The 26,490-nt window shown below is 48.4% G+C and overlaps 1 protein-coding gene across 3 annotated transcripts in view; it reads right to left on the bottom strand.

Annotated features, from left to right (window-relative positions):
* Mad1l1 (mitotic arrest deficient 1 like 1) overlaps positions 1-26,490 on the bottom strand; it is a 299,059-nt gene that overhangs the window by 128,243 nt on the left and 144,326 nt on the right. For all 3 annotated transcript variants that reach the window (XM_042686979.1, XM_042686978.1, XM_042686981.1), the window contains 2 exons: positions 10,348-10,488; positions 347-403 (listed from right to left, as the gene is read on the bottom strand). In XM_042686979.1, coding sequence (XP_042542913.1) covers positions 347-403; positions 10,348-10,488 — 198 coding nt within the window. The remainder of the gene's footprint in view (positions 1-346; positions 404-10,347; positions 10,489-26,490) is intronic.

Raw genomic sequence — 26,490 nt, 5'->3', positions numbered from 1 at the left:
TCCTATCACAGAAGAGCACTGCCTGTATGACAGGTCCTGCTGGGAATAGGACTGGAATATTTTTTGTCAGTTCTGGGACTTGAACTCAGGGCCTGGGCACTGTGCCTGAACTTCTTTTGCTCAAGGCTAGCACTCTGCTATTTGAGCCACAGCACCACTTCTGACTTGGTTCATTCCTGAGGAATGAGCCAAGGGCTTCATGCATGCTAGGCAAGCACTCTGTCACTAAGCCACATTCCCGGCCCAGGACTGGGATTCCTACATGTCTGAGATCCAGGACTCTAGACAGCCAAAACCTCAGATTGCCTTTTGTCACAAGCAATAAGCAAGCTTTGTCAGGACTTACTGTATCAGCTCTCTGTTTCTGGCCTCCGAGTTCCTCCAGGGCCTGAGACAGCTGAACCTGTAAGACAAAAAGGCAAAGGTCAGAGGTAGGATCAACCCACATGTCCTCCCAGGGCTCCAGAAAAGGAAGGGACTCCCTCCCCCTCCCATGGCCTCTACTCCCATTTGAGTCAATGGGTCTGGATTTAGAGCAGCTACCAGTCAGCCAGGGCCAAGTTGTCACTGGCCTGGGGTGATGGGAGGGAAAGGGCTCTGTCTAGAGATGGTAGCTGACCTAGCAGCAACCTGACCACCCCAAGTCCAGCCTGAGCCCTGGGCCTGGTCTCAGACAGAAAGGGAGGTCCCCAGGAGGGACTTGCAGCACTCTGATAATTAAGGAACTGTCCCCCTCTACCTGACAGGCTCACATTCTGTAAAAGTTGATTAGGGAGGCCATGCTGATACAGGCTGAAATCTCAAGTTCCTCTGCTCTTAGTGCAGAGAGGCATGAGAGGTCCCTGACTGTGGGAACCAGAGGAGACCATGCTAGGGTGGAGCACAGGAACCTCTCACTGACCAAGAGTTCTTGTAAACACATCTGGGCTGCAGCCCTGGGGCCAGAGGGATGGAACAATCCAGACACATGACTCACTACCTCAGAATCCCTGTTGCAATTCCTGAGGCCACTGTACCTGAGGCCACCACAGAACAAGTCCGATTCAGCCCCATGCTACTCAGCTGTGCCAAGGTGGGTGGCTTCTCACTAGCCAAACTATCAAGACGGGATGCACTCCCAGTGCTGGCCATCATAGGGTCTGCCAAGGTGCTAAGGCAAGCAGGAAATTACACCGGCATGAAACATCCGCCAGTCTCAGGTCCTGACCTAGGCTGTCCATTCACTCCCTGGCAAGCTCATCGCTTAAACAGAACTGTTTATCTACACAGCAGTAGGACCCATCCTGCCCAGGGTGGCAGACTCCTGCTACTGACAGCTCCACAAGAGATGTGAAACATGTCCCTTTGCTGTCTCCTACAAAGTCAACCTTCGGAAGACAGTACCATCCGTATCTCCCTCCTCCTGGCAAGGAGTGCAGAGACTCTGCTGGTGTAACATACCTCCCCCACCCCAATTCCTGGGAAGGGGCTTTCTTATTGGTCCTTCTTCAGGAAGAAGAAACTAAAGCTAAGTCCTAACTAGACATGGTCAGTAGTCAGTGACAAAAGCAGAATTTAAACCCAGCCTGCACTGACACAGGGCTCTGTGCTCAGCTCACCCTGCCACCCTCAAACCCGACAGACCTTCAGTGGCCCAAGTCCCCCCTGCCTCCATTTGAGGCAATATAGCTCCTCCACTCTGCTTATCAAGGATGCTTCCACTATCTCACATGCAAGGGGAGTGCATGGCAGATACCCATACCCTTCCACCTGATTCATCACAAGGACACTAAATATCTTCTAAGTAATAGAAAACACACACACACACACACACACACACACACACAGAGGCAAAGAAGCAAACAGACGTCTCCCAGAAAAGAAAACGCAAACAGCCAGCAAACACACAGAAAGGTAATTAACATGGCTGGTAATTAGGAAAATGCAAATCAGGACCAACAGTAAAATGCCACTTTGCAACCATGTGGTTGGCAAAAATTAAGAACTCTTGGCAATACTACAAGTTAGAAAGGATGTAAATCACTGAGTCTTGTCCATGCTGACATCAGGAGTAAAACTAGAAAACCATTTTTTCCTTAAACTTTAGTGTCTGTGTAAAGGATAACTCTGTAATCCCACCCCTAGGAATGGACTCAGAAGCTATGAAGCATACTCTCGCTGCCACCGGTAGCCTGCCTTCTCCAACCTGACCCAACACTGGCCCAGAAAAGTTCATCCATAACTAGTGGAAGACATGCTCTAGCAATCTCTACCAACTCCCGATCACCGGGTCATAGCAGGACAGTGGGATAGTGATATGTGTCATGCACCATGTAATGCCCCAACACTGGGTAGCTCTAGCCTTGAAGCAGCAGAGGGGGTCTCCATGTGGCCTGGGTGAACAGAAGAGATGAGTTGCCAATGGCGAATGAGCCCTGGGCCCATCCTTGTCATGTCTATGCCCCCAACTGTGGCCTAGTCTGTCACTGGAGCCACATCTGAATAGCAGATTTCTTGAAGTCCCAGGCCTGAACACAAAACATTCACTCCAACCAACTTGTAGGTCTGCCCAAGAATGCTCAGTCCTGGTTCTACCTGGGAGGAATGGTTGTATCAGATACCATACTCGTCCTCAGATAGAATAGACGAGGCAAGGCCATCTCCCCAATGATGGGACAGGAGAAGTGATGACTTGGCAGTCATCAGAGGACAGAGTGGGAAGGCCCAGTGGCAGTGTGGGATTGAAGTGCTATTGATGCCTTTCTCATTGCAGAGCATCTGTGGACTCCATCATGGGTCTAGGTCCTGTGCCTTAGAAACAGAGCTTCTTTTTATTCTATCCCCCTCCCAAGTCTGAAGATTGAATCCAGGGACTTATACACAACAGAAAAGTGCTCTAGCCACTGTTCTACCCCTTCCCCCACCCCCTGCAACCCCCAACTCCCCACAGTCTTTGGCTTTTTGTTGAGAGAATATTACAATGTAGTTCAGGCTGGCCTCCAACCTCTGTTCCTGCCTCAGCTTCCTAAGTGTTAGGGTTATAGGGGTGAGCAACTGTGTGTGGCCCAGACTATTTACTCTTGCCTTTGCCTTGAGATTTCCTGCAAGAGCCAGGCTGTCTTCTAAGCAGAAAAATAAAGAGTATGGTATCTTAGCCCTGGAAGCAGTTCCCTGTCAGCCATGACTGGCTCAAACATCTCAGCAAGTCTCTACATGCAAGTCTCCCTCATACCCCATCCCTCATGCTGTGCATCTTCCTGGCTCTGCCCAAGATGCTGCTTCAGTGAAGAAAATAGGGCCTAGCCTCAAGGCCATAGCCAGAGAAGAAGAGGCCCCAGGGAAAATACTGGAGTCCTTATAGCTGGGCCAGGGCTGGAAGTGTGAAGCAGCAACTCTGTCAAACAGTAAAGAGGAAGTCAAGTAGTCTTTGGGCCCCAGATCCAAGTCATGGCTGGGAGCAGGAAGGTCAGGACCATCCAGTCTCTGGAGGGGCAATCAAGCAGGCTCAAGGATGGTGAGGCTGTGAGTTCCTCTCAGGGTGAGGGTTGTCTACAGAAAGCCAACACCATGTCAAATGTGGCCCCTGCAAAAACACATGCAGTACTGGCCGTGTGTCCTCCAGCAGGGCCTTGGAGCCTGCATGAGATCAGACAAAAGCTCTGGACACGTAGACGCTGCACCAAGACCTCAGCAGGGCTATTTTTATCCTGAAGTGTGAAGTGGTGGCCTGGTGATCTAGCACCCCTGCCAGCACGCAGCAAGCCCAGGACGTGGCAAGAGGAACTGCAGGCAGGCACAGTCTGGGATAGAAAGCTGCAAAGATCTGGAAGGCATCGGTGGCAGCTTGTGCTACACTGAGACAGACTGGCAGGGAGGACCCTCAGAGTGGAGCACAAGTCCCACTTGGAGGCTGAGCCCAAGCAGGCAGTGCCCTTTGAGATCATAGTTAGCACAGAAGAGGAGATTTGCACCCCAGCAGCCTACCTCCTTGGTCTACCATACATGGGTTTGTAATAATGTGACAAAAAGGAGGAGATGGCAGAGCCAGCATCCCAAGAGAGAGGTCTCCTCGGGCCTCTGAGTGCCAGAAGCTCAGCTGTGCTTTCTGCTGGACAATGGCCTTGAAGTATGAGAACATATGCAGAAGCATCTCTGGTGGACAGTGCCTAAAACACCCTCAGCTCCCACTGGCCACAGAGAGGACTGACTGGTAAGCAGGCAGCAAATACAGCCTGGTGCTCAGCTAAATACTAAGGTAGTCCTACCCAAGGAAGAAGCTCCCAGGGCTGAGTAGGGTCTACAGAGTTCCCCCCAGTTTACACATACTGAACTGGAGATGCTGAGTGAGGGGCCCTGAAAACTCTTGTTCCAACCAGCCCAGCAATAAATGGTGCTCAAGTCTGAGACTCAATTTAAAGCCACAATGACAAGAATGCAAAATCCCAGTGTCTCTACCTATCAGCTATATTTCCTTCAGGGGCTGGGAAGGTGGCTTAGCGGTAGAGTGCTTGCCTCCCATACACGAGGCCATGGGTTCAATTCCTTGGCACCACATAAACAGAAAAGGCTGGAAGTGGCACTGTGGCTCAAGTGGTAGAGAGCTAGCCTTGAGCTGAAGAGCTCAGGGACAGCACCCAGGCCTAGAGTTCAAGCCCCATGACCAACCAAAAAACAAAAATGAAACAAAAATATTTCCTTCAGAGGGTAACAATGCTCAATAGGAAATGTATACATTACCTTACTCATATAACTGTAACCCCTCTGTACAGTATCTTTTTTTGTCAGTCGTGGGGGCTGAACTCTGGGCCTGGGCACTGTCCCTCAGCTCTCCAGCTCAAGGCTAGCACCCTACCACTTGAGCCACAGTGCCACGTCTGGCTTTCTTTCTACTTATGTGGTACTGAGGAATCGAACCCAGGGCCTCATGCATGCGAAGCAAGCACTCTTCCACTGAGCCAACTTCCCAGCTCCCATATAGTATCTTTACAATAAAAAAAATTATATTTCCTTCATCTACAAAATGGCCTCATATACAATCAGTCTCCCAGAGCTGTTGTGCAAAACTACAGGAAGGCATGTGAAGAACTTGGCCAGGCAACACATAGCAGCTAGTGTCTTTCCCACAGGTGGCATGGAGGATCCCCCTTGTCCTGTAGGAAAGGACTAGCACCACACTTGAACACCATCTTGCTGGCCATGGAGGTCACTAGGTCCCCAGGATGCATGGAAGCCTTCCACTTCACACTGAGGATGTGGGCCATCTCCAAGCTCATACATGGAGGCTGCCCTGACCCCAATGTTTTTGGTCTTCTCTACCACTCAGCCCTGTGCCCATGTCTCCAGTACTTCTAGGTTTCAGGGTGCTGCACCATGCTTTGCCCAGTGCCACCTTCTCATGTTCTTTATACAGGAGAGCAGTAGGCACTTACATTTGTGAGCGAATAAAGAACTAAGGAACAGACTGTGCCATCTGAGCCCCACGGAAGTAGAGAGGAAGGGAGAAGATGGAAAGGCCTAGTTTTCCTAAGCTGAAGTAGAAATTTTCTATATCTACTGCAATGTGAAATTGGGGTTTTCCACATATCACACAGCCAGCAGAACTGTAATCGGTTTTAATTAAATAAACTGGAAACAAATCAGGCCGATGTGTGGAATCAAGGTGCCATGCGCTCATATTTATAGCTCCATCGATAGGATCGAGACATCTGCTACGAACTTCCTCAGCCGCTTTATTAAGTGGAATAAATAAAATCTGTGCAAAATGGCACAGACCTTACCAGAGATGGGCCACTGGGATTCTCCCAGCAACATCTCCAGTTTGTTTTGCTGAAATGCTTTTGCTGCAGTCAAAGCAGATGGAGGAAGGTAAACAGGGAGATAAGATGGCACTGCGAAGGAGGAGGAATTCCAACTTGCTGCAGCCAGTCCTGTAGCCCGTGCCTGCCCTGCTCCCAGGAGGGAGCACACAAGCTCACAGGAGAAGCCTGCCTACTGAGGAGGGAGAAGAAAGGAGCTTGAGGGTGAGGGATAGTGGAGAGAGAACAGAAGAAAGCAATCTGGAGACAGAAAAGGAGTACAGACAAATAGAGGGAAAGGGAAGAAGACTAGGGAAAAAAAGTAAAATCGGTGAGGTGGGAGACAAGAGAGCACTGGGAACCACAGGGCAAGGAGTATTTATCCTTCTACCTGTTGTCCTGGAGTCCTCCTTCTAGACCAGGAATGAGAAACACCCAGCCCCAGTCATGTAAGGCCCACAAAGTCATTTGGTATGTGATAGGACAGATACATATGCTTTTCATTCGCTGCCTGTGACTGTCTACCTGTATTGGTAAATTTATATGGCTCCTGCAATGATGTTATAAGTATCTAGCCTTTGGCTAAAAAGAAGGTTCCTGGACCCTATTCTAGACCATGGTGGGGGCTGGGGGTGGGGGTGGGGGTAATCTTCTATCCTTTGACAGTGAATCAGCTGTACAGCCTGCTCTGCATAGTAGAACATCTCACCCAACACCCTTGGCCTCTCTGCCACACAGCAGAAGCTGCTGTGACTTAGAAGGTGCTCACATCTTGGTCACAAGAGATGCTCACTTGTCTGGGAGTCACTAAAGGATCTTCAAAAAGGACTTGTATTACTGTGTCAATACAAGATGCTCAACTAATAAACTCCTGGCAGGCAGCATGAAATAGCTTTTAAAGCTCTCCAAGTGTGCACAGTTAAGAGAGCATCTAATATGTGAAATCTTACTGCTTAATAAGCAATGGAAAGCCCACTGCCAAAGTCTCCCAGGCCTCTGGCCCAGAGCCTGCAGCCCAGGCCAGCATCCAGCCACTGTGGACTGTGGGGTCCGTTAGGGGCTGAGCCTCCCTGGCTGCTTAGTCCAACTCCTGCCTATTAGTACACTCTAAGCAGCCTCCTCGAACAGGACACATGCCCTCCCACTATTCCCATGGTCCCCAAGGCCAGGCCAGCTACAAGTGCAGTCCTCAGGCCCAGGGCAGGAAGTAGGTCTCTACACTGGGTAGCTCCCATGGCTGAGTAAACATGTTCACCTAAGAGGGAAAGTATAGGGAGGACACCAAGGAAGGAACAGGAAAGTCTGCCAATTGGAGGTAGTGATGAGCCTGGCAGAGTGCTACCCTGGGACCCCTCTGGCATCATCAGGGTCCCAAGGCCCCACACCAGTCTCCTAGGTGCTGCCCAGGTGGCTCCACCCTGCCAGCCCACCCAAGCCTACACCAGAGGCAGCACATTCCCCTTCTGCCCCTCGTGTCCAGCTTCACTCCCACCCACCCCTCACTGCACAGGGTGCTCCCTACCTTCTGATTCTATAGACATTGGGTCAGGGGCAGTCGGATGAGGAGGAAGAATGAGGAGGAAGAGGGCATCCTTCTCCTTAGTATAGGCCCAAGACAGGGGAGAAGACAAGAAGTCCTTGGAGATGAGCAAGAGAGTCAAGAAAAAGGATCAACTCTACCTTTCTCACACTCCCTCCACAGCAGACCGCCCCCTCCCCCCCTCCAGCAGTGGGGCTCTTATCCTCACCCAAAGCCAGGCCTTCCCAGGACTTGGCTGCTTCCAGCACCAGGCTGGCCTTCCCTGCACTCAGAAGTAAACTGTGGGCATTGCTGCTGCCACCTGGTGGAGGCAGAAGGTTCGCAGCTTTCTACCCTGAAAGGATCCAGGGCACTGGGCAGGATTCTTTCCAGTCCTGTGGAGTCCAATGCTACTCCACTAAGGCTGAGGCTGCCACCCTGAGCTTTATTTACCTCTTCCCAGGTAGTAGCACACTGAGATGGGAAGGCTCCCGTTGAAGGTAATGAAGCCAGCCACTCAAGACAAGAACTCTTGGACCCACCCTCAAGGAGATGAGGCAGCAGGCCATGAAGCCACAGGTGATGACTGGCAGACAGGCCAGGAGGGGCAGAAGGACAGCAGAGAACCATCAGTAGGACTTTCTGCAATGTCTTGGTCCTAACACCCCCAGAGAGGTGGTGCAGATTAGGTCCAGAGAAGGAAGGTCAGAGGCACGAGCCTGCCTCCGGGAGAGCCTTCAGAGCATGCACCTCGGAGAAACAGACCTGATGGACCAGGAGAGGGAAGAAGCATCTCCTCAGTCCCTACCCTATGCCCACACTGGCCCCATAGAGCCCACAGTGATGGGAGGAACAGCAAGAATGGTGGTGGCAGTAGCTGGGCCCTCACCTACATTTTTCCTCCAACTCCAGGAGACAGACAAGAAAGGGAACAACCTGTAGTCTTCATGTCTCACCATAGAGAAGGGATTCCAACACACACCCCTTAAGCAGGGTGGTGGCAAAGCCCCTGTGCAGCAAGTATATCCTAATCGAGTTCTGATTACAGGGCAGACAGCCGAACATAAGGCACTGGCTGTGCCCAAGCTGCCAGGCTCATGCGAACCTGCATAGAGGGCATATGGCCAGCACAGACGGGACCTCTGTGAAAAATGCCAGGGACACACAAGGTGTCAGAGAGCCTTCCCTGCAAATCTCTCTTCATTAACATTTCATATGGAGCTAAGTGTGTGGTAATAAAATGGCTATTAGCGCACTTATATTTATGATGATTTCACTCACTGCAGCTGGAGTTAACCTTTCAGAGGGTCTGTGCACAGCAATTCTCAGCAGGCCCCAACGGGCCCCTCTCTGGCAGCTGGACACTGATGAGAAGTAGGAGGCTGCAGGTCAGCAAGGACTTCTGGAGTTCCCTTGCTCACAGGTTCACACTGCCAACAGTGCTGAGTGAGGGCTGCTCTCCAGGCAGGGAGGGGCACAGCAAAGCAACCAAAACGATGGTTTGGCTCCCGTGTAGCCTCAGTATACGCCAGAGGCAGAAAGGCCCAGGCCCCCACTCCATCATGGAGCAGTGTTACCACATGCCAGGCATTTTCTTAGGCATTCAGGGACACTGCTCTCATACCCTGATCATAACAACCCAAGAACCAATGGCATGCAGCTCCTGGATCATTCCTTTATCTGAATCAAGCCTGCTTTCCACAACACAGCACCTGTTACCACATTAAGTAATACATACTTGTTTATCAAATGTCTCCCTCACCCAGCTCAGCACCAATGGACAGAAGCTCTGTCAGATGCTCCCTGGAAGGGGCTGGGTGGCATGTACTTACAACAATGGCTAACACTAGGAGCAACTGGTCATACAGCAAGCCTGGCTCTTCTGAGGATCACAGGCTGTCTCTTCACATTGGACATCAGAGGTGACCCCAAACTGGCTAAGTGGGGAGTGGAGATAGCTGCCTAGATGGAATAACAGACCATGCTAGCATCTAATCAAAGAATACTAATACCACACAAAAGTGTTTGTGGGCCATACATGGACTGCAAAGCCGTGGACCCAGCGTACTCAGGGTGGGCAGAACAGCAGTGCAGAGCCAGAATGCTGGGGCCTGCTGATCTATGCCCCATATCTTACCACATCCCTCAGCAGTTCAGGGACTCAGATACACCCCTGGGCCTCATCTTCCTTGAGGGAAAAATTACGACAGTGATGCAAGCAGCATAGCCCAACTCCATGCTCCTGCCTGCAGGGTGCAGTGAGTCTGATTGAACAACAGAAGCAACAAGCTCAGAGCTGAGCACAGTAGTACCAGCAGTGTCAGTGCGTGCGGCTGTGGCAGTTTCCTGGCAGCCAGGAAGCCCTGCTTTGTGCCCAGGATCCCACCACAATCTCTTTTCCCTCAGCGGGGCAGGACAGGGAAGGGAATGGCAGGCGCCTCTCCCTCTACGCTGAGAGTCATTTGAAGAAAGCCTTGGGGGCCTCCTTAGGCCCCAGACTATTCAGCCAGCTAGGGAGGAACAGCATTATGAGGCTCTGACCAGCTGTCCCTAGTATATACTCTGATCATAGCTAGAAATTGGGCTGTGAGGCCTGATAGGCCTTAGGAGCAAATCACACTTTTCTAAAACAGAACTCTCCCTCCTCTCTCATGACACTAAAAGAAGACACAGACTTCAGGGAGCACCCACAAGATAATGAAAGAAAAGAGGATATAAGCTGCCCTTACTTAAGAGGACTGCAGAGCACCTGAAACCCCAGGACAGGGAAAGGCAAGAATAGACAGCAAGGAGAAACCACATGCAGCAGCCCAGCCCAAACCCCCTCTCCAAGTGTCAGTGAAGCTGCCCACAGAACTGTGGACCAGGCCCAGGACCACCTCAAAGTGACAAATCCATCTGGAGGCGTTAGCTTACAATAACTCCCCGCATCACAGGCCTGCTGGCAAAAGCTTCCTGGGATCCTCTGACAGCCCAGTAACATTACAAGATTTAAAGTGGCCTGACCAGGTGCACAAGTGCCCACCCTTCCCACAGCCCTGTGAGCAGACCCACCTCCATCTCTGTGCTGTGTGCATGCACCTTCTGCACCATGTCCTCGGCCTCACGCAGACGGCGTGTCAGCTGGGGTGAGTACTCAGCCTGCGTCAGCTCGCTGTCATAGGATCCCAGGATAGCCCGCATGCCGTCCCGCTCCTGTGGGTAAAAGGTGGGGGTCAGGAGTGAAGGCAGAAGTAGGGAAGTAATGATGGAAATGGTTTGGAGGAATACAGACAGGAGCTCAGGCTCTCTCATGGAGGCCCTTTCAGAACTCAAGATTCAGGGCTGTATTTCCCCACCGACAGCACCTGTCTCCAGAGCACCTGCTGGGGGAGGGCCAGTGTTTGCAGCTTCCTGACTCTGTACCACCTGGGCCAGGTCCTAGGAGCCCACCCTGGCCTCAGTGCTCATTTTGACATACCAGGTTGGACACCCCTTGCTGTGACTTTCAACCACTAAACATTCAGGGCAGCAAGGAACAGCCAGGAGTCTGGAAGGTAGGACCCAGCTGAGCAGGGCTGCCACCACCAGTTCACAGGGAAAAGACACTGCTCAGCCCAATACAAGCACCCTGAGAGGCCAGAGTTCCCCTGGACAACCGTGGTCTCACTGATTTCTCTGTCCTCTGCCTGAACTAATGGATGATGAGTCACAATGCCACCCATCATGTCCAGTACTCCAGCCTCCTCTCTTGGGACAGGCAAGGATCACAGGTGTCCCAGGGTGACAGACTGCAGAGTCAGGAGTAAATGCCATAAAAGAGGTTCCTGTTCTTCTGTGACCCACTAGAAATGCTGACTGCAGGGGCCTGGGAGAGAAGACAGCTTCTTCCTGGCCAGCACTGAGTCATGCTTGCCTCGGACACTGGAGAGATCCTCCACATGGGTCTGAAGGGGAATGCCCTCTACAAGCCAGCAGGGAGGCCTGAGGAGAAGAGGAGCCCTGAGCTGCTCAGAGGCCACATAAGGAGCACAGAATCACTGAGAAAACTTCATCTCCACAGGGCTGCTCCCTGCCTTCTTGCCCTCCTAAATGGGATCTCAATGTACCTCAAATCACATGCTCACTGGGTTCTACTGCACCAGGTAGAGGGAACCCACCCCAGAAGACTCAGGCCAGGGACCCCTCAGTTGCTCTGTCAGCTCCTAAGCTCAGGGGACGACCCAGCTGGGGCCAGTGAAGCTTCCTCCAGAGGCCTAGGGGTATGGGTTTGGCTTCTTTGCTTCCTACACACATGAATGGCCCCACAGATGTGCCACTGGTGTGCTTAGTGTCTCTGCCTGGGCTCTGCTATTCAAGAGGCTAGCAGTAGGTATTCTGGGGGGCAGTGCTTGTGAGACCCTGAATCAAATTTCAGTTTTACAGAGGTGAGCTATCTAATCCCCTCATATCTCAGGTCCTCCAGGAGTAAGAGGAGTGTCACATAACAGCTGTGCAGATCAGTGACTGTCCAGACAGCATCCAGCAAGCAGCCCTAGAAGCAACTGGTTGTCTTGCTGTTGTACACATAGAATGACAACGTTGCCCATGCTGGCAGGTACTAGTGGGCTATAGGCAGCCCTACACACTCTCCCCAACACAAACATTCTAAGCAAGGAGCTTGGGAAAAGGTAAGAACCAGCTCTGGCAGACCTTGTGGTGTCCTTGGCCAGCAGTGGCCCAGGTGAGAGCCGCAGTTTGCCTGCACCAGCACTGGCTCAAAGGGTAAATCATGGCCCAAAGGAAACCTGCATCTCAGACCACCTGGAGTACCGTCCCCCCCCCAACCTAACTGTCAAAGTCCCTCCCCATGCAGCATTCTCTGTGTCTACATGTTGGGGCCCAATGGTATTCCCCAGGACAGACCAGCCTAAAGGCTCAGTGACCACATCAACTATCCCACACCTCTGCTTCAGCTTCTCAAGTGTCCCTTCACTTGTGAGTGACAGTGAGAATTGCAGGGATACTGAGAAGCCCTACCAGCCCTCTCCTGAGCCCATCACATGCACAGCCTCTGGCTACTAGGTTTGTGCTCTTTTCTCTCCAGAGCCAGGGACACAGTTGTCACCCCAGCATGGACTTCACAATTAGTTGATGACAAAAAATTCAATAAGTGAGAAATTAAAGTTACAAATCCAACTGCAACTGGCCACATATCTGGGGAAAATTTGTTTCCATGGAAGGTTTATGGAGTGTCATAATTTTATTGAAATCCTATATCTTCCCATTGACTTTTATCGTTTCAAGCTGGTTACCGGAGTTATCATTACCAGAGCGTCAATGCCGTGAGAGGCCGGGGCGGGGGATTTCCTTTCATAAACAAGCAGTAATTGTCTCCTTTATTGATCAATAAATCTCCAAAATGCTGCCCTTCACTAGGCTTCTCCTCTATTACATCTCCAGGCTAGCAACAGCTGGCACAGAAGAAAAATCTAAAACAAGAAGTTTGCTGTTTGTACCTTTTCAAGAAATGGTTTTGTCATTAGAGGAAGAGCAGGCACTGTGCTGGGTGATTTGGTAATGACTTTTTAATGACTAATTCCACTTGTGGTAAAGTTCGCCTGGTTTCCACTCAAGTGAATGCTGGCGATTAATCGCCGTGCAAACAGGCACCCAGGCTGTGCCGATGGAGCCTTAAAGGCTTGCTCAGGAAGTACAAAACAAAATGACATTTTCCATTGAGTGCTTCTCCTTGGGTACAGAACAGTCCTGTTTGTAAGCAATAAAATTTGTTTGTCATGTAATTAATGCCAACGAGGGGAGTGTTCCAGGACATTCTCACAGATTAAGAAAGTTGCTGATGGCTAGGAGCCTCTGAAACTACGTAAGCCAGTGCATGGGTGTGGGGGGTCCCCATGCATGTGGTGAACAGTTGGCAAGGCTGCTTGCCCCAGGCAGAAAGAGCTGGTTGCCTATCCTAGCCCTGTCAGTTCCAACATGAGGAAGCTAAGGGAGTAGAAATGAGTTGGTATGGTGAGGTGATGAAGAAAGGCAACCATCAAGCTGGGAAACAATTCCAAGGTCAAGCTAGGCAGTGGTTTTCTAGATGGGAAACCAAGGCACAGAAGTACAGAGTTGTTACTGGGCATGGTGGGTCATACCTGTTATCTTAATATTCAGAAGGGAAGGCAGAATGATTGTAGTCTAGCTCTATATTGAAAAAGTGGTGAGAGACCCTATCTGTAAAAGAGACTAAGACCAGAAAGGAATGGAAGATGGCTCAAGTGGTAGAGCACCCGCCTAATAAACATGAGGTCCTAAATTCAATCCCCAATTCTGCCAGAAAGGTGGGGGGGGGGGGGGAGGTGCCTAGAGTCACTTGTCCCAGACCCTGACATTCAAAACCACTGAGGTTCCTAACAAGGCCCCTCCTCCATCACCATCCCCATTCATGATGATAGATAGGCCCAGCCTGGCACAAGGCAGCAGGGGCTATAGACAATCACCATGAGGTAAGCAGAGCAAGCAGAGATGCAGGAACTGGTCAGCCTCACTCCCAGAAAGTTCTAAGAGTCCTGGGAGGGAGAGAACTTGGAGCCTAGGAGTAGTGTCCCTGGAGTCTGACACATAAACCCAACAAGACCAACACTGGGGCTGGGAGGGACCCACACTGTTGTTCCCAATCCATTCATATAAAACCAACCCTCAGCCTCACCTCTTACACCTCAGGAGTCTGGGACAGGGAATGAGAACAGGTGCCTATGGTAGTTCAGGAATTTTGTCTTAGCAAGGCCTCCACTGCTGAGCTTTTTTTGTGTCTTAGGGCCAGTCTGGAAGGCCTTTCACTGGAACAGAAGAGCCATATTCTTTTAGGTACAAAAACCCAATGACCACACTGCACATAGACCTAGCCACCTTTCCACTAGTCCTTCTTTGCAGAGACTGAGCCATCTCACCCACCATTCTTGACAGGCCTGGGCAAGGCCGGGAAGGTGCAACCTTTCAGGTTGTGCCTACGCAGCCTATAGGTGAAGGGAAAACCACACATCCTAGCCCTCTTCTCTGGCAAAGGAAAAGGCTTGGGGCAACCTGGAAGAGCTGCAGGTAGGGAGGATAGCTTAGCAGAATCCAGAGAAGAGAAAATTCCAGACAGGTGATAAAACCAAGAGCCAGCACAGGGAGATGTCATCTCCTGTAGATGGCATATGTGTACAGAGCAGTGTACAAGTCTGAATGTATGTGCATGTAATAAACCTTCACTGGGCTGAGTCCTGTACATTCCTGCTCACACACAGGAGCAGGGGCAGCTGGTGGGCTTGGTTGAGCGGTTGTGTTCTTGCTGTAGTCCCGGCAGGGCCTCCTGGACAGCTCTGTGTCATCACTCAGTGCTGCCAGAAGTTTCCATCACCATGGAAGTCCATCACTCATTATTTGTTCACCTGTGTGCACCCATTAAACCTGGGTCCAGCATGCAGGAGACCCCACAGAGCTCTGAGAAATGGGAATGTGGGAAAGGGTAATATAGACCTCAAGCAGAGGATTCAAGACAGGGCTGCAGCCTGAGCACTGGAGAGGCACTGGGCAGACTTAGGCAAGTGCAGTGACTTCACAGAGGTAAGCGCTGTACTCAACCCCCGTAGGGGCAACACGCAAAAGACCTTGGGGGAGAGCCACAAAAGATGATGGCAATCAGGATCCCCAAACTCCAAGTCCTTTACCATTGAGCTCTGTGTCTCTGTGTGTGCATGTGCACGCACACATACTCATGCTAAAGTCAGGACCTGTACTTTTGCTTAGCTTTTTCACTAAAGGCTGACATTCTACCAATTTAACCAAACACAACCCCATTTCCAGCTTTTTTGCTGATTAATTGGTTTTGTCTGCCTGAGATTTCCTCAGCCTCATACCTTAGGTCTGAGTCTCCTGGGTAGCTAGGATTATGGGTGTGAGCTACCACTGCCTGGCCAACTGGCTTTTGAGGACCAGTCTGTGATCATGCTGGAGTCCCTCAAGAACAGAGAAACACCTGCCCTGGGCACATGGAGGCCAGAGACCACCACAACAGGATTGAGGAGCTACTACATTCACTGAGATAGCCAGAAAACCAGTATCTGGAGGGAGATGTCTCCTGTGAGGAACAGCCAGAGCCAAGTCTGCACTTCAGCTGTGTATGGGCTGAACAACAAGGTAGAAAGCAAAGGAGATAGTCCTAAGCTAAGGAGTCAGGAATATTACAAGAGGTGTCAGCACAGGGTGGAGACCAGTCTAGAACCTATCATACTGCAGCTACATGAAGTGTTCATATCACAGAGACCACGTAAGGCCAAATCCTGACTGCCACTGACTTGTGTGATCTGGGGGGAAATAACCAGTCTATCTAAGTCTCGGGGTGCTTTAAATGTGCAGTGGAAATGCAAAGTGCCCCCAGCTGTCCAAAAGTTGAAATACAGTCTTGTGTGTGAAGCTCTAGGCACCATGGCCTCATCTGGACAGGTACAGGCATTGCTGGTCTGCCCCTCTCCCTGCTGCTGCTTCTGTGACAAGTCCTTTACCATTGAGCTCCCATCCTTGCTGGGAGAGGACACAGAGCCCACACAGGTGCTCCAATCCCACCGCAAGCTTGGAGAGACCCGTGCTTGAAGGTATGTCCTAGAGCCCTTGCCACGGGGAGAGTGGGCCCAGACAGGCAAAGCTGGGTGGTGGCTATGTGTAGAGGATCCCTCCCCAAATCTCACCCCCTCCACCCCGCTTGGGCTTCCAGGCCAGAGGGAGCAGAGCTTGAGGGCAGCCAGGCAGTGCTTCCCTTGCCCTTCTCTCTGCAATCTTCCTCTTCCCTCCTCAGCCTGGTCTACCAGGGCTGACTCACTCCTGCCGCCCACTCCATCCCAGCTTCCCAGAGCTGTCTGAAAGGCCTCCATGGACTCCGTGGGATGCTCTCTGCGGGCTCTCCTCTAGCCCTTCCGCCGCCCCCATGGCCTCTCACTCACATCCCAACTCCTCCACTCTACTCTTTATCACTCCACAAAGCTCCTTAGGAAAAGGAGATTATGATCACAAGTGACTGGAGATGACCACCCCTCCCCTGCTGAGGAGTTGCTCTGTCTAAAGCACTGTAAGAGTGCTGCAGGCTCTCCCTCTGCCTATGGCTACTCTCTCTCCATAAATGCAGGCGGGTAGGAGGCCCACAGGGTCCACTTCCCAGGTGGGGTGGAACAGGCTCCAGCCCCCCTGGCTTCACTGAGAACTAATGAGGACCTACAGACTAAAATGATAAGAGCAATCACCCACTTTGGGGACAGGGTTCAAGTCCTGCACTACCACAAATGGGGGAGACTGAGGCAGAGATCTGACCTCTCTGGACTCTTACTGTGCAAAATGGGGAATCCACACACACACCCCACACACATACACACGTTTATAGGACAAGCAGCACCTGTGAGCCCACAGCACAGTAGTGCCAACAAACAGGAAGTGCTAAAGGCTGGTCACAACCCCCAGCACCAGGATCCCATACTGGCCCTTAACTTGTGCCTTGTTCTCACAACTGACTGTTTCAAAAAAAGTTTCCAAGGTGATTTTAACTAGCTGTTGACAATTTTTGTGTGTGTGTGTTTATTGTTTGCTTTGAGGGGTTTTGAGATAAGATCTCACTATAGATCCTTGGTTGGCCGACACCTATAATATACCTGCCTCAGCCTCCTAAATGCTGGGATTGCAGGTAGATACCACCATGCTCTGTTTCAGTTCCTCTGAACACTGGGCAGAACTTGGAAGGAGCTGTCCTGTGGCTTGTGCACAACTAAGGGACAGTATTCAGCAGTAGCCATGCATGGTTTCAGCCAGTTGTTCACCTTGGAACTGTTCTCATAGTCAGATGGTGTCAAAGCTTACCTCTCTTGGGTTGGAGGTATGGCTCAAGTGGCACAGTGCCAGTTGTGAGCAACCAAAGCCAACCTCTCTGAATAGCTGGAAAGAAGTAGCAAGAGGTAGCCAACAATCCCCAGCTGTGGTAACTGGTTCACTGTTATTGACACTCACCCACTGTCTCTAGCACCCACTGTCCCCAATATTTACTGACTGTCCCCAACACTCACCCACTGTCCTCAAAACTCATCCACTATCCCTAACACTCAATCACTGTCCCCAAAACCAGTCCACTGTCCCCAACACTCATCCACCGGACTCAACACTCATCTATCGTCCTCAAAATTCATCCACTGCCCCCAACACTCACCCACTGTCCACAACACTCATCCACTGTCCCCAACACTCATCCACTGTCCACAACACTCACCCACTGCCCCCAACACTCATCCACTGCCCCCAACACTCATCCACTGCCCCCAACACTCATCCACTGCCCCCAACACTCACCCACTGCCCCCAACACTCACCCACTGCCCCCAACACTCACCCACTGTCCACAACACTCATCCACTGTCCCCAGCACTCATCCACTGTCCCCAACACTCATCCACTGCCCCCAAAACTCATCCACTGTCCACAACACTCATCCACTGTCCACAACACTCATCCACTGCCCCCAACACTCACCCACTGTCCACAACACTCATCCACTGTCCACAACACTCACCCACTGCCCCCAACACTCACCCACTGCCCCCAACACTCACCCACTGTCCACAACACTCATCCACTGCCCCCAACACTCACCCACTGCCCCCAACACTCATCCACTGTCCCCAACACTCACCCACTGCCCCCAACACTCACCCACTGCCCCCAACACTCATCCACTGCCCCCAACACTCATCCACTGCCCCCAACACTCACCCACTGCCCCCAACACTCATCCACTGTCCACAACACTCATCCACTGTCCCCAGCACTCATCCACTGCCCCCAAAACTCATCCACTGTCCACAACACTCATCCACTGTCCCCAACACTCACCCACTGCCCCCAACACTCACCCACTGCCCCCAACACTCATCCACTGCCCCCAACACTCACCCACTGCCCCCAACACTCATCTACTGTCCACAACACTCATCCGCTATCCCTTATCCTCATTCACTGTCCCTAGCACTGGCCCACTGGCCCTAACATAAACCAGGCTCCTCTTCCATTCCTGTAAGTTCTAATGGGAAGTTTCTGTTAGGTCTGCAGAAGTTCAAAGGGGACTGCACATGGCTGGTCATGGAGCAACATGATCCACTACATGCTGGCAATCAGTCCTGAGTCAAAGGACCAGCTCACTCTAGTTATACAGGAGAGATGGGCATGGCTCCTCCTACTAGCCAGACTTATCAGGAGGCAAGGCCTCACAGGAAAGAGGCCAGCACAAGAGGCTGTGGGACAGAGAGACACAGGAAGAACAACAGAGACATCCAGCTCCACTGAAAAGACAAGCATAAGGCAGGAGAGACATTTATCACGAGAGAATAGAGAGATACAAACAAACTAAATTGTTTCATCATCAAACAGAGGACAGTACATAAACATACGCTAGTCAGCCTTGATGCTGGGTAGACAGGAAAACCACAAGTAGTAAGCTGAAAATCTGTGAGCAGAAACTCACACTCATAATACATGGGAGCTAAAAACCCTCATTGGAAAATATCACAGTGTCTTAGCCCAGATTTGCATGCCAGCTAGAGGTAGGAGCACACATAGGTTCTTGCCAGGAAAGCAGGACTCAATATACCCATAAACCCCAAGACAAAGTTCTAAGAATATAAGCTCATTGTCAAAGTTCGCAGAACACAAATGAGAATAAAACTCACAGTACAGAAAATATGGATGAATAGTATGTTCAGAGCAATAAAGAAAGAATTTAAGGCCAGCCACAGAATCTCAAACCTACAATCCTAGCTATTTAGAAGGCAGAGATAGGGAGGATCACAGTTTGTTCAAGATTAGCCCATGCAAACAAGTTCACAAGACCCTATGTTAAGGAACAAACAAATATGTGCTTGGTAACATGCCTGTCATCCTAGTTCTATAGAAAACAAGTAGGAAGATCACAGTCCAGGCTATTCTAGGCATAAAACATGAGGCTCTATTCAAAAATTAACTAAAGCAAAAATTGCCAGGGCTGTGTGGCTCAAGTAAGCACCTACCCAGCAAGCATAGGGTCCCAAGTTTAAATCCCAGTACCAGAGATAGAGAGATAGAGACAGAGACAGAGAGAGACAGAGAGACAGAGAGAGAGAGAGACAGAAACAGACAGAGAGGCAGACAGACAGACTGACTTTTATGTTAACAGGAATCAAAAGATACCATTAATAACAAGTAAATTTAAAAATGAACTAAATATAGGTAAACAAAGTAAAATTAGAATGATAATGTAAAAGTTATAGGCAAACAATTTGGATGTGGCTAAAGACAGATTCAGTAAACAGAAAGATAAACCTAAATAATTAACCAAAGAGAACAGCAAAAGACAAAGAGAAGGGAGATATGAAGGACTAAGAGATACACAGGCAGAATAAAAAGGTATGAAAAGTCTCCAATCAGCATCACAGAAAAACAACACAGGAAGTATGCAGTCATCAAGGAAGTGAAGATGGTTGATAATCTTCCAGAACTGACAAAACAATAGCAGCTTCAAATTTAGAAGCCACCACATATTCCAGACATGGGCTGGAATGAGGACATTTGATAGCTGAATGAGACTGTGGTTTTGCTGGGAGAGGGGAGATCTGGGAGAAAGCTCAGAACAACGGCAGACAGCTGACAGATCAGCAGTGGCAGTGGGAGTCAGGAGACAGCTGGAGAAGGCACAAGTCAATCATGTGTACCAATATGTCTCCCTAGACAAGAGCAGAAAAAAGGGAAATGACCAAAGATCTGAGAAACAAGAGCACAGCAATCAGTGCATGTGCACCAATCCAAACACACCAAATTCATGAGATCAAAGCTTCACAGCTGATGAATGGCTCCCTGGAGTACATATTGATATGCAAAGAACTGTAAGAAACTAAAGTTCTTACATACCTTTGAGGGTGTTAAAGAAGTCAGAATGCACAAAGGGAATGACACTGGGAGTTGGATTGGTTGTTTTTTGGGGGGTAGAGAGCCACTGGGGTTGAAATCAGGACTTTGTGTGTGCTAGGAACGTATTCTACCACTGAGCTACTTCTCCAGCCCTTTTGCTTATTTTGAGATAAGGCCTCATTTCCTGCCCAGTCTGCCATCCTATTTTATGCTTACACTGTAGTTGTGATGATAGGTGAACACCATCACACCCAGCTTCTTCCACTGAGATGGAGTCTCTCAAAGTGTTTTTGTGTGTGTGTGTGTTTTTTTAACTTAGCTTGGCCTCATACTGCAATGCAATCCTCCCAATTTCAGCCTTCTGGATAGCTAGGATTATAGTATTAACCACTACCCTCAGCTGACAATGGGAGTATACCATTTGTCTCCGCCAAAGCATAACAGAAGCGTGGCTGCATGGGGCTATACCTCAAGGCAGGTGAGAGTGTAAACCAGCTGTCCATTTTTTTCATGTTTTCACCACTTTCCAACCTGTGATATACGTAATGATCTGCCCCCCCCCCAAATTATAATTAAAACAAAGTTGAGGAAAAAAGATGGTACCTAAATATAAAGGGGGAAACACTTTGAGGAAGTCAGGAGGCTTAAGCTGTTCCATCCAGAGAGGGCATGTTACTCCATACTATGAAAACTGTATACAGAAAAACCACTAAGAGAATCAAAGGGGGAGGATTTTAAAAAACAAGAGAAACTCCAATAATCTCAAAATGAGGCAAGAAAATGGGAAAAGAGACAAAACATGGAAAATCAAAGTATAAACTAGGACAGAAATTCAAATCAGAAGAATTAACAATGTAAACAGAATAAACATCCCAATGAAAACACAAGGCTGCTCATAATGGGTAAGAAAAATGGCTTTTGTTTGCAGGCAACAAAACCACAGAGAAACTTGGAGACAAGTACAAGGAAGACAGCAACAAAAGCAAGCGGCTGTGTCAATATTTTACAAAATACAACTTAAGGCAAAAGACTCACAGACAAAGGCCTGCCACATGACTGTCAAAAACTCCCTCACCAGAAGTGTGTGAGGTTTACACTTGAGAGAATGCAATTCAGGCTCCATGAAGAAAGCAAACACCTATAGAGTGGCAGATGTCAGTGTATCACTTAGAGTCACTGATGGATTGAGCGGGTACTGGGCAGTGAGAGGCAAACTTCTGAGCAATACAGTTAAAAATTCTGACCTAAACTATTTGTACAGAACACCACTCCAAGTCACTCAGGGCGGCATGCAAATGCTGCAACATAAAACCTATCAAGGAAGATTTCAGGTGAAATATCACTTAGAAGGAACTTGACATGAAAATGATTAGGCTGAAAATCAGTTCCTAAAAGATCACTAAGAAGTCCAATACATCTGTAAATCTGGAAACATGTCAAGTAGCAATAGGTTAAGTCAGACATCATAAAAGAAACGTGATACTATAAATGATAATGAATATACACTAAAACCAGTTTAGCACTTGCAAAAATCCTTAGAACGCTTTCTTCACTTATATTCAACAAAAGGTAATTTACTTATTTTTCTTTAACAAAAAAGGCTTAAAAAAGCAAGAAATGGTCCAGGTCCATGCCCTGCACTGAGCATACTGTCTGCAGGCTACTAGTCCTACAAGAGGCTCCAGTGCTCCCTATACACAGGCTCTACAACACGCTCCCTTGCACACATAAACACATACAACCATAATGAGGTCATCAATAATTCATAAGGAAGCCCTCTAACTTACTGCCCAGCTAGAAAACCTACAAGCTGAAAATAGCTAGCTAGACAATTAACCTAAAAATGAGAGAAAAGAATAAAACAATTAAAGCAAAGAGAATTGGAATGAAATAAAAATCAGAACAAATGGGTGAAAGAGAAAAGACAAGCCAGGCGCCAGTGGCTCAGGCCTGTAATCCTAGCTACTCAGGAGGCTGAGATCTGAGAATCGCAGTTCAAAGCCAGCCCAAGCAAGAAAGTCCCTAAGACTCTTATCTCCAATGAACTACCAGAAAACCGGAAGTGGCACTGTGGCTCAAGTAGTAGAGTTGCTCACCTTGAGCTGAAGGGCTCAGGGACAGTACCCAGGCCCAGAGTTCAAGGCCCATGACTAACAAAAAAAAAAAAAAAAAAGAAAGAAAGAAAGAAAAGAAAAGACATGAAGATAGGTAAGTCAATAAAAAGTTCCAGAACTAAAATGGAAAAAAAAGGAAAAACTGAGAATACAGTATCTATTTAGAAAAGATCTATTTAGAATAGTGTATCTAATTATAAAAGGTGGAGCCATGTACAACACAGGAAGAATGGGAGAGAGGAGTGTACAGAATGTCACAAGCAAGAATGGCTAGAATTTTTCTAAATTTATGACAGGTCTAGAAAGCTCAGAGAACATAAGCAGGATACATCCTATTCACTGCAGAAAATCAAAGTCAGGAATCCTGGAAGCTGGGGAAAGGGGGCGGGGCGGGGGAGGTGGGGGGGAGTGCACCATACATATCAGAAAACAAGGGCAACATTGCACTTCTTGCCAGGAACCATGTAAGCCATAAGAAAGTGGAGGAAGTATTTAAGTACTGACAGAAAAGAAAGAACACAGTTACCAACCTTGGGTTCTATACCCAGCAAACATACCTGTCAAAAGCAAAGGAGAAATGAACACTTCCTCTGACACACAGAAACCTGGGGCTTCGTTGCCAGCTATACACCTGCCCCACAAGAGGCTTCCAGAGAGGCAAAATGTAGCAACCATAGCCTTGGCACAATGCAGAGAAAGGGCAGCAGTGGATAAGGACCAAGTGGAGTTGAGATCAAGGTGTTGGCTCTCCTTATTCTTCACTCATCTGGCAGACAATTGTGCATGGCAGAAACAGAACTCACACATAGGACAATCAAAGCACTGAGTGCAGGATAAATGCTGACAGGAGCTTATATGCTCTGGGACTAGACCCAGCATTACCCACTGGCCCAGGGCTTTGAGTAGTCTTAAGTGTCTGTGCAACTACTAAAATTGTTTCCAAAAGTTGTATGATTCATAATGTTAAGAGGAAACAAACTGAACCATAAGAAATGTTCAATTAAAAACAACACAACGAAAGGAAGATAAAGTAAAATAAAAGAGTGCCCAGATAAACAGTAACTAACACTGGTACCAAACAAACCTCACCAATGATCACGTTTAATAAGAATGATCTATACACTCTAATTAAAACACTGTCAGAGTGGATTTAAAAAGCAAGACATAATTATATGTTGTCCATAAGAAACCAACTGTGAATAAAAAGAAACAACTATTAAAAGTAAAAAGAGATATAAATAGATCATGCTAACTTCATTCAAAAGAAGGCTGGGACCTGTCACTAGTGGCTCATGCCTGTAATCCTGGCTACTTAGGAAGCTGAGATCTGAGGTTTGCAGCTCAAAGCCAGTCTGGTCAGGGAAATCTGGAAGACTTTCTCTCTAATGAACTAGCAAAAAGTTTGGGTAAAAGCATGACTAAAGTGGTACAGCACCAGCTAAGAAAGTAAACAAGTACAAGGCCCTGAATTCAAACCTTGGTACAAGGGGGAATGGGAAGAGGCTGGCGTATTTTATTAATCTCAAGTAGAACAAGGCAACTCAGTAGAATACAGACAGGTACTATGTCATGTCTCTAGGAAGACATGACCCTCATCCATAGGACTCCATGTACAACAGTGTCAAGATACATTGGTACAAATGGATCAAACCGCAGAGACAGATGAACCCTTGTACAGTGCAAATCTCAACTCCTCTCTATCACAAATGGACAGAGCCAAGCAGAAAATCAGTAAGGACACAGCTGAACCAAACAGTACCATTAATCAGTGGGGCTTAGCTGACAGTGACAGAGGGCTTCATCCCTCTCAGGCAGAGCACACATCCCCCTCAGGCTCACAGAGAAATCACAAGGCAGGCCACAGTGGGGGGCCTGACATAAAATGCACCCAGGCACATGGAGAAGAATGTGAATCCACACCCAGTCAGCACTCAGACCATCCCAACTTGTGCAGGAAATCAAAATGAAGATAAGTCAGAAAGCCCCAGAATAGTTGGAAATGAAGCAATTTACCTCCAATTAACAAGTGTCCACAAAAGTTTTGAGAAGTCTAGCAATGATGACGAGCAACAAGAAGTAAAAAATACAAGTTATCAAAATGCATAAGATGCAACAACAGCAGGGCTTAGAGGGAAAATTTATAGCACTAGGTACATATTTTAGATTTGCAAAGATCCAAGAACAATCATCCAAACTTCCAGGTAGAAAATCGTTCAAAGGGGTACAATACAAGGCACACAAGAAAAGAAATAAAAATCAGAGCGAGAGGCATGGCTAGCAAATATGGGGGCAATGAGTTCAAACCTAAAATAGAAAAAAGAAAAAGAAAAAAAGAAGAATAGAAATGAGAAAAAAAAAAACACAACCCCAATACAAATGCTGTTACCCACAAAGCTCACTGAAGCCAAGGAGAACACATACATGAGTCACAACAGGGGAGGAGTTGATCCTCTGCTCACTGACAGGATGTGTGTGTGTGTGTGGGGGGGGGGGGGAACCCACAGTGAACAACTCTATGCTCTTTAGTGTAGTAACTATAATGCCCTTCAATGGCACAAACAGAAAACTCACAGGATGAGGAAGAGACCATCCAAATAGGATTCTGGCTGGCCCCCCAAGTGCCTAGAACCTCGGTCCTTGGAATTCCCACTGGGTGGAATAGGAAGTCGCTTGTAGGGAACCCCTGCCACTGCTTTGAAGTGATTGTAGCCTGGGGTTCAGCCAGATGGAACAGCCTGTGTCAATTATTAAGCTTCCCAGAAAGAAACAGGCTTATAAGGTATTACTGGTGAATTCTACCAAATAGTCTATCAAGTCACTATCTGATCTCCTCAGAAAACAAAAGCAGTTTTTCTGTATGACACTGTGATGACAGATACACAACAGAACATTTGTCAAAACTCAGAACTAAGCCGGGCGCTGGTGGCTCATGCCTGTAATCCTAGCTACTCAGGAGGCTGAGATCTGAGGATCGCAGTTCAAAGCCAGCCAGGGCAGGAGAGACCGTGAGACTCCTATCTCCAATAAACCTCCAGAAAACCGAAGTGGTGCTGTAGCTCAAGTGGTAGAGCGCTCGCTCGCCTTGAGCTGAAGAGCTGAGGGACAGCTCCCAGGCCCAGAGTTCAAGCCCCATGACCAACAAAAAAAAAAAAAAAAAAAAAAAAACTCAGAACTAGCTGGCACACTAGTTGTGTGGCACACAACTGTAGTCACAGTTACTCAGGAGGCTGAGGTAGAAGGATCACTTGAACCCAGGAGATAGATGGAGGTCAGCTTGGGGAACATAGTAAGATCTTGTCTTTAAAACAAAACAAAGGTTTCAGCTGGGCACTGGTCTGTAATCTTAGCTCAGGAGGTTGAGATCTGAGGACTGTGGTTCAAAGCCAGCCCAGGCAGAAAAGTCACCATGAAACACTTATCTCTTTAAACCATTCAAAAACTGGAAGTAGCATTGTGTCTCAAGTGGTAGAGTGCTACCCTTTAGCACAAAGAGGCTTAGGGACAGTGCCCAGGCTATGAGTTCAAGTCCTACAACTGACAAAAACAACAACAAAATAAAAAACAACAACAAATACTGTACAGAGGGGTTACAATTACATGGGCAAGATAATGAGTACATTTCTTTTCTTATCAAGCATTGTAGCCTCCTCCTTTGTTTCCCCTTCCCATCCCTTCCCATCCTCCCCCCAGCCCTCCACCTAAACCTCCCCCCTCAAAGTTGTAAAGTTCGTTTTCGACATAACAACTTGTACATCTCATTGTTGCAATGGGTCCACCTGTATCCCTATTTAAACGATTTGTTTTTTCCCTTCCCCTCTATAAATTATACCATATCAAATACAGTGAAAGCAGGGGTTATACTGTGGAGGAGGGACATACAAAGCAACAAAGAAATAATCTTAGAAATGTGTTAGAAACAATCACATGAAAGAAACAACAACAAAGGTTTTAAAGAACTATACCACATAAAGAATAAGTGCTAATGTAAAGGATGGACTCTAGTTAGGGACCAGGTGTCAATACTGGCTTATTAGCTATAACAAATGTGCCATAGTAAATAACATAAGATGTTAATGCAAAAAGCTAAGTGAATATAAATAAAAACAACATCTTTCAAACCTCCAAGCATAGATGCACAACACTTCACATAATAGACTACAGTGAG

Source organism: Dipodomys spectabilis, unplaced genomic scaffold, assembly GCF_019054845.1.
Source record: "Dipodomys spectabilis isolate Male_0828 unplaced genomic scaffold, ASM1905484v1 ptg000098l, whole genome shotgun sequence".
NCBI lineage: Eukaryota > Metazoa > Chordata > Mammalia > Rodentia > Heteromyidae > Dipodomys > Dipodomys spectabilis.
The sequence above is the reverse complement of the archived record's forward strand: the minus strand, read 5'-3'. Positions and strand labels throughout refer to the sequence as shown.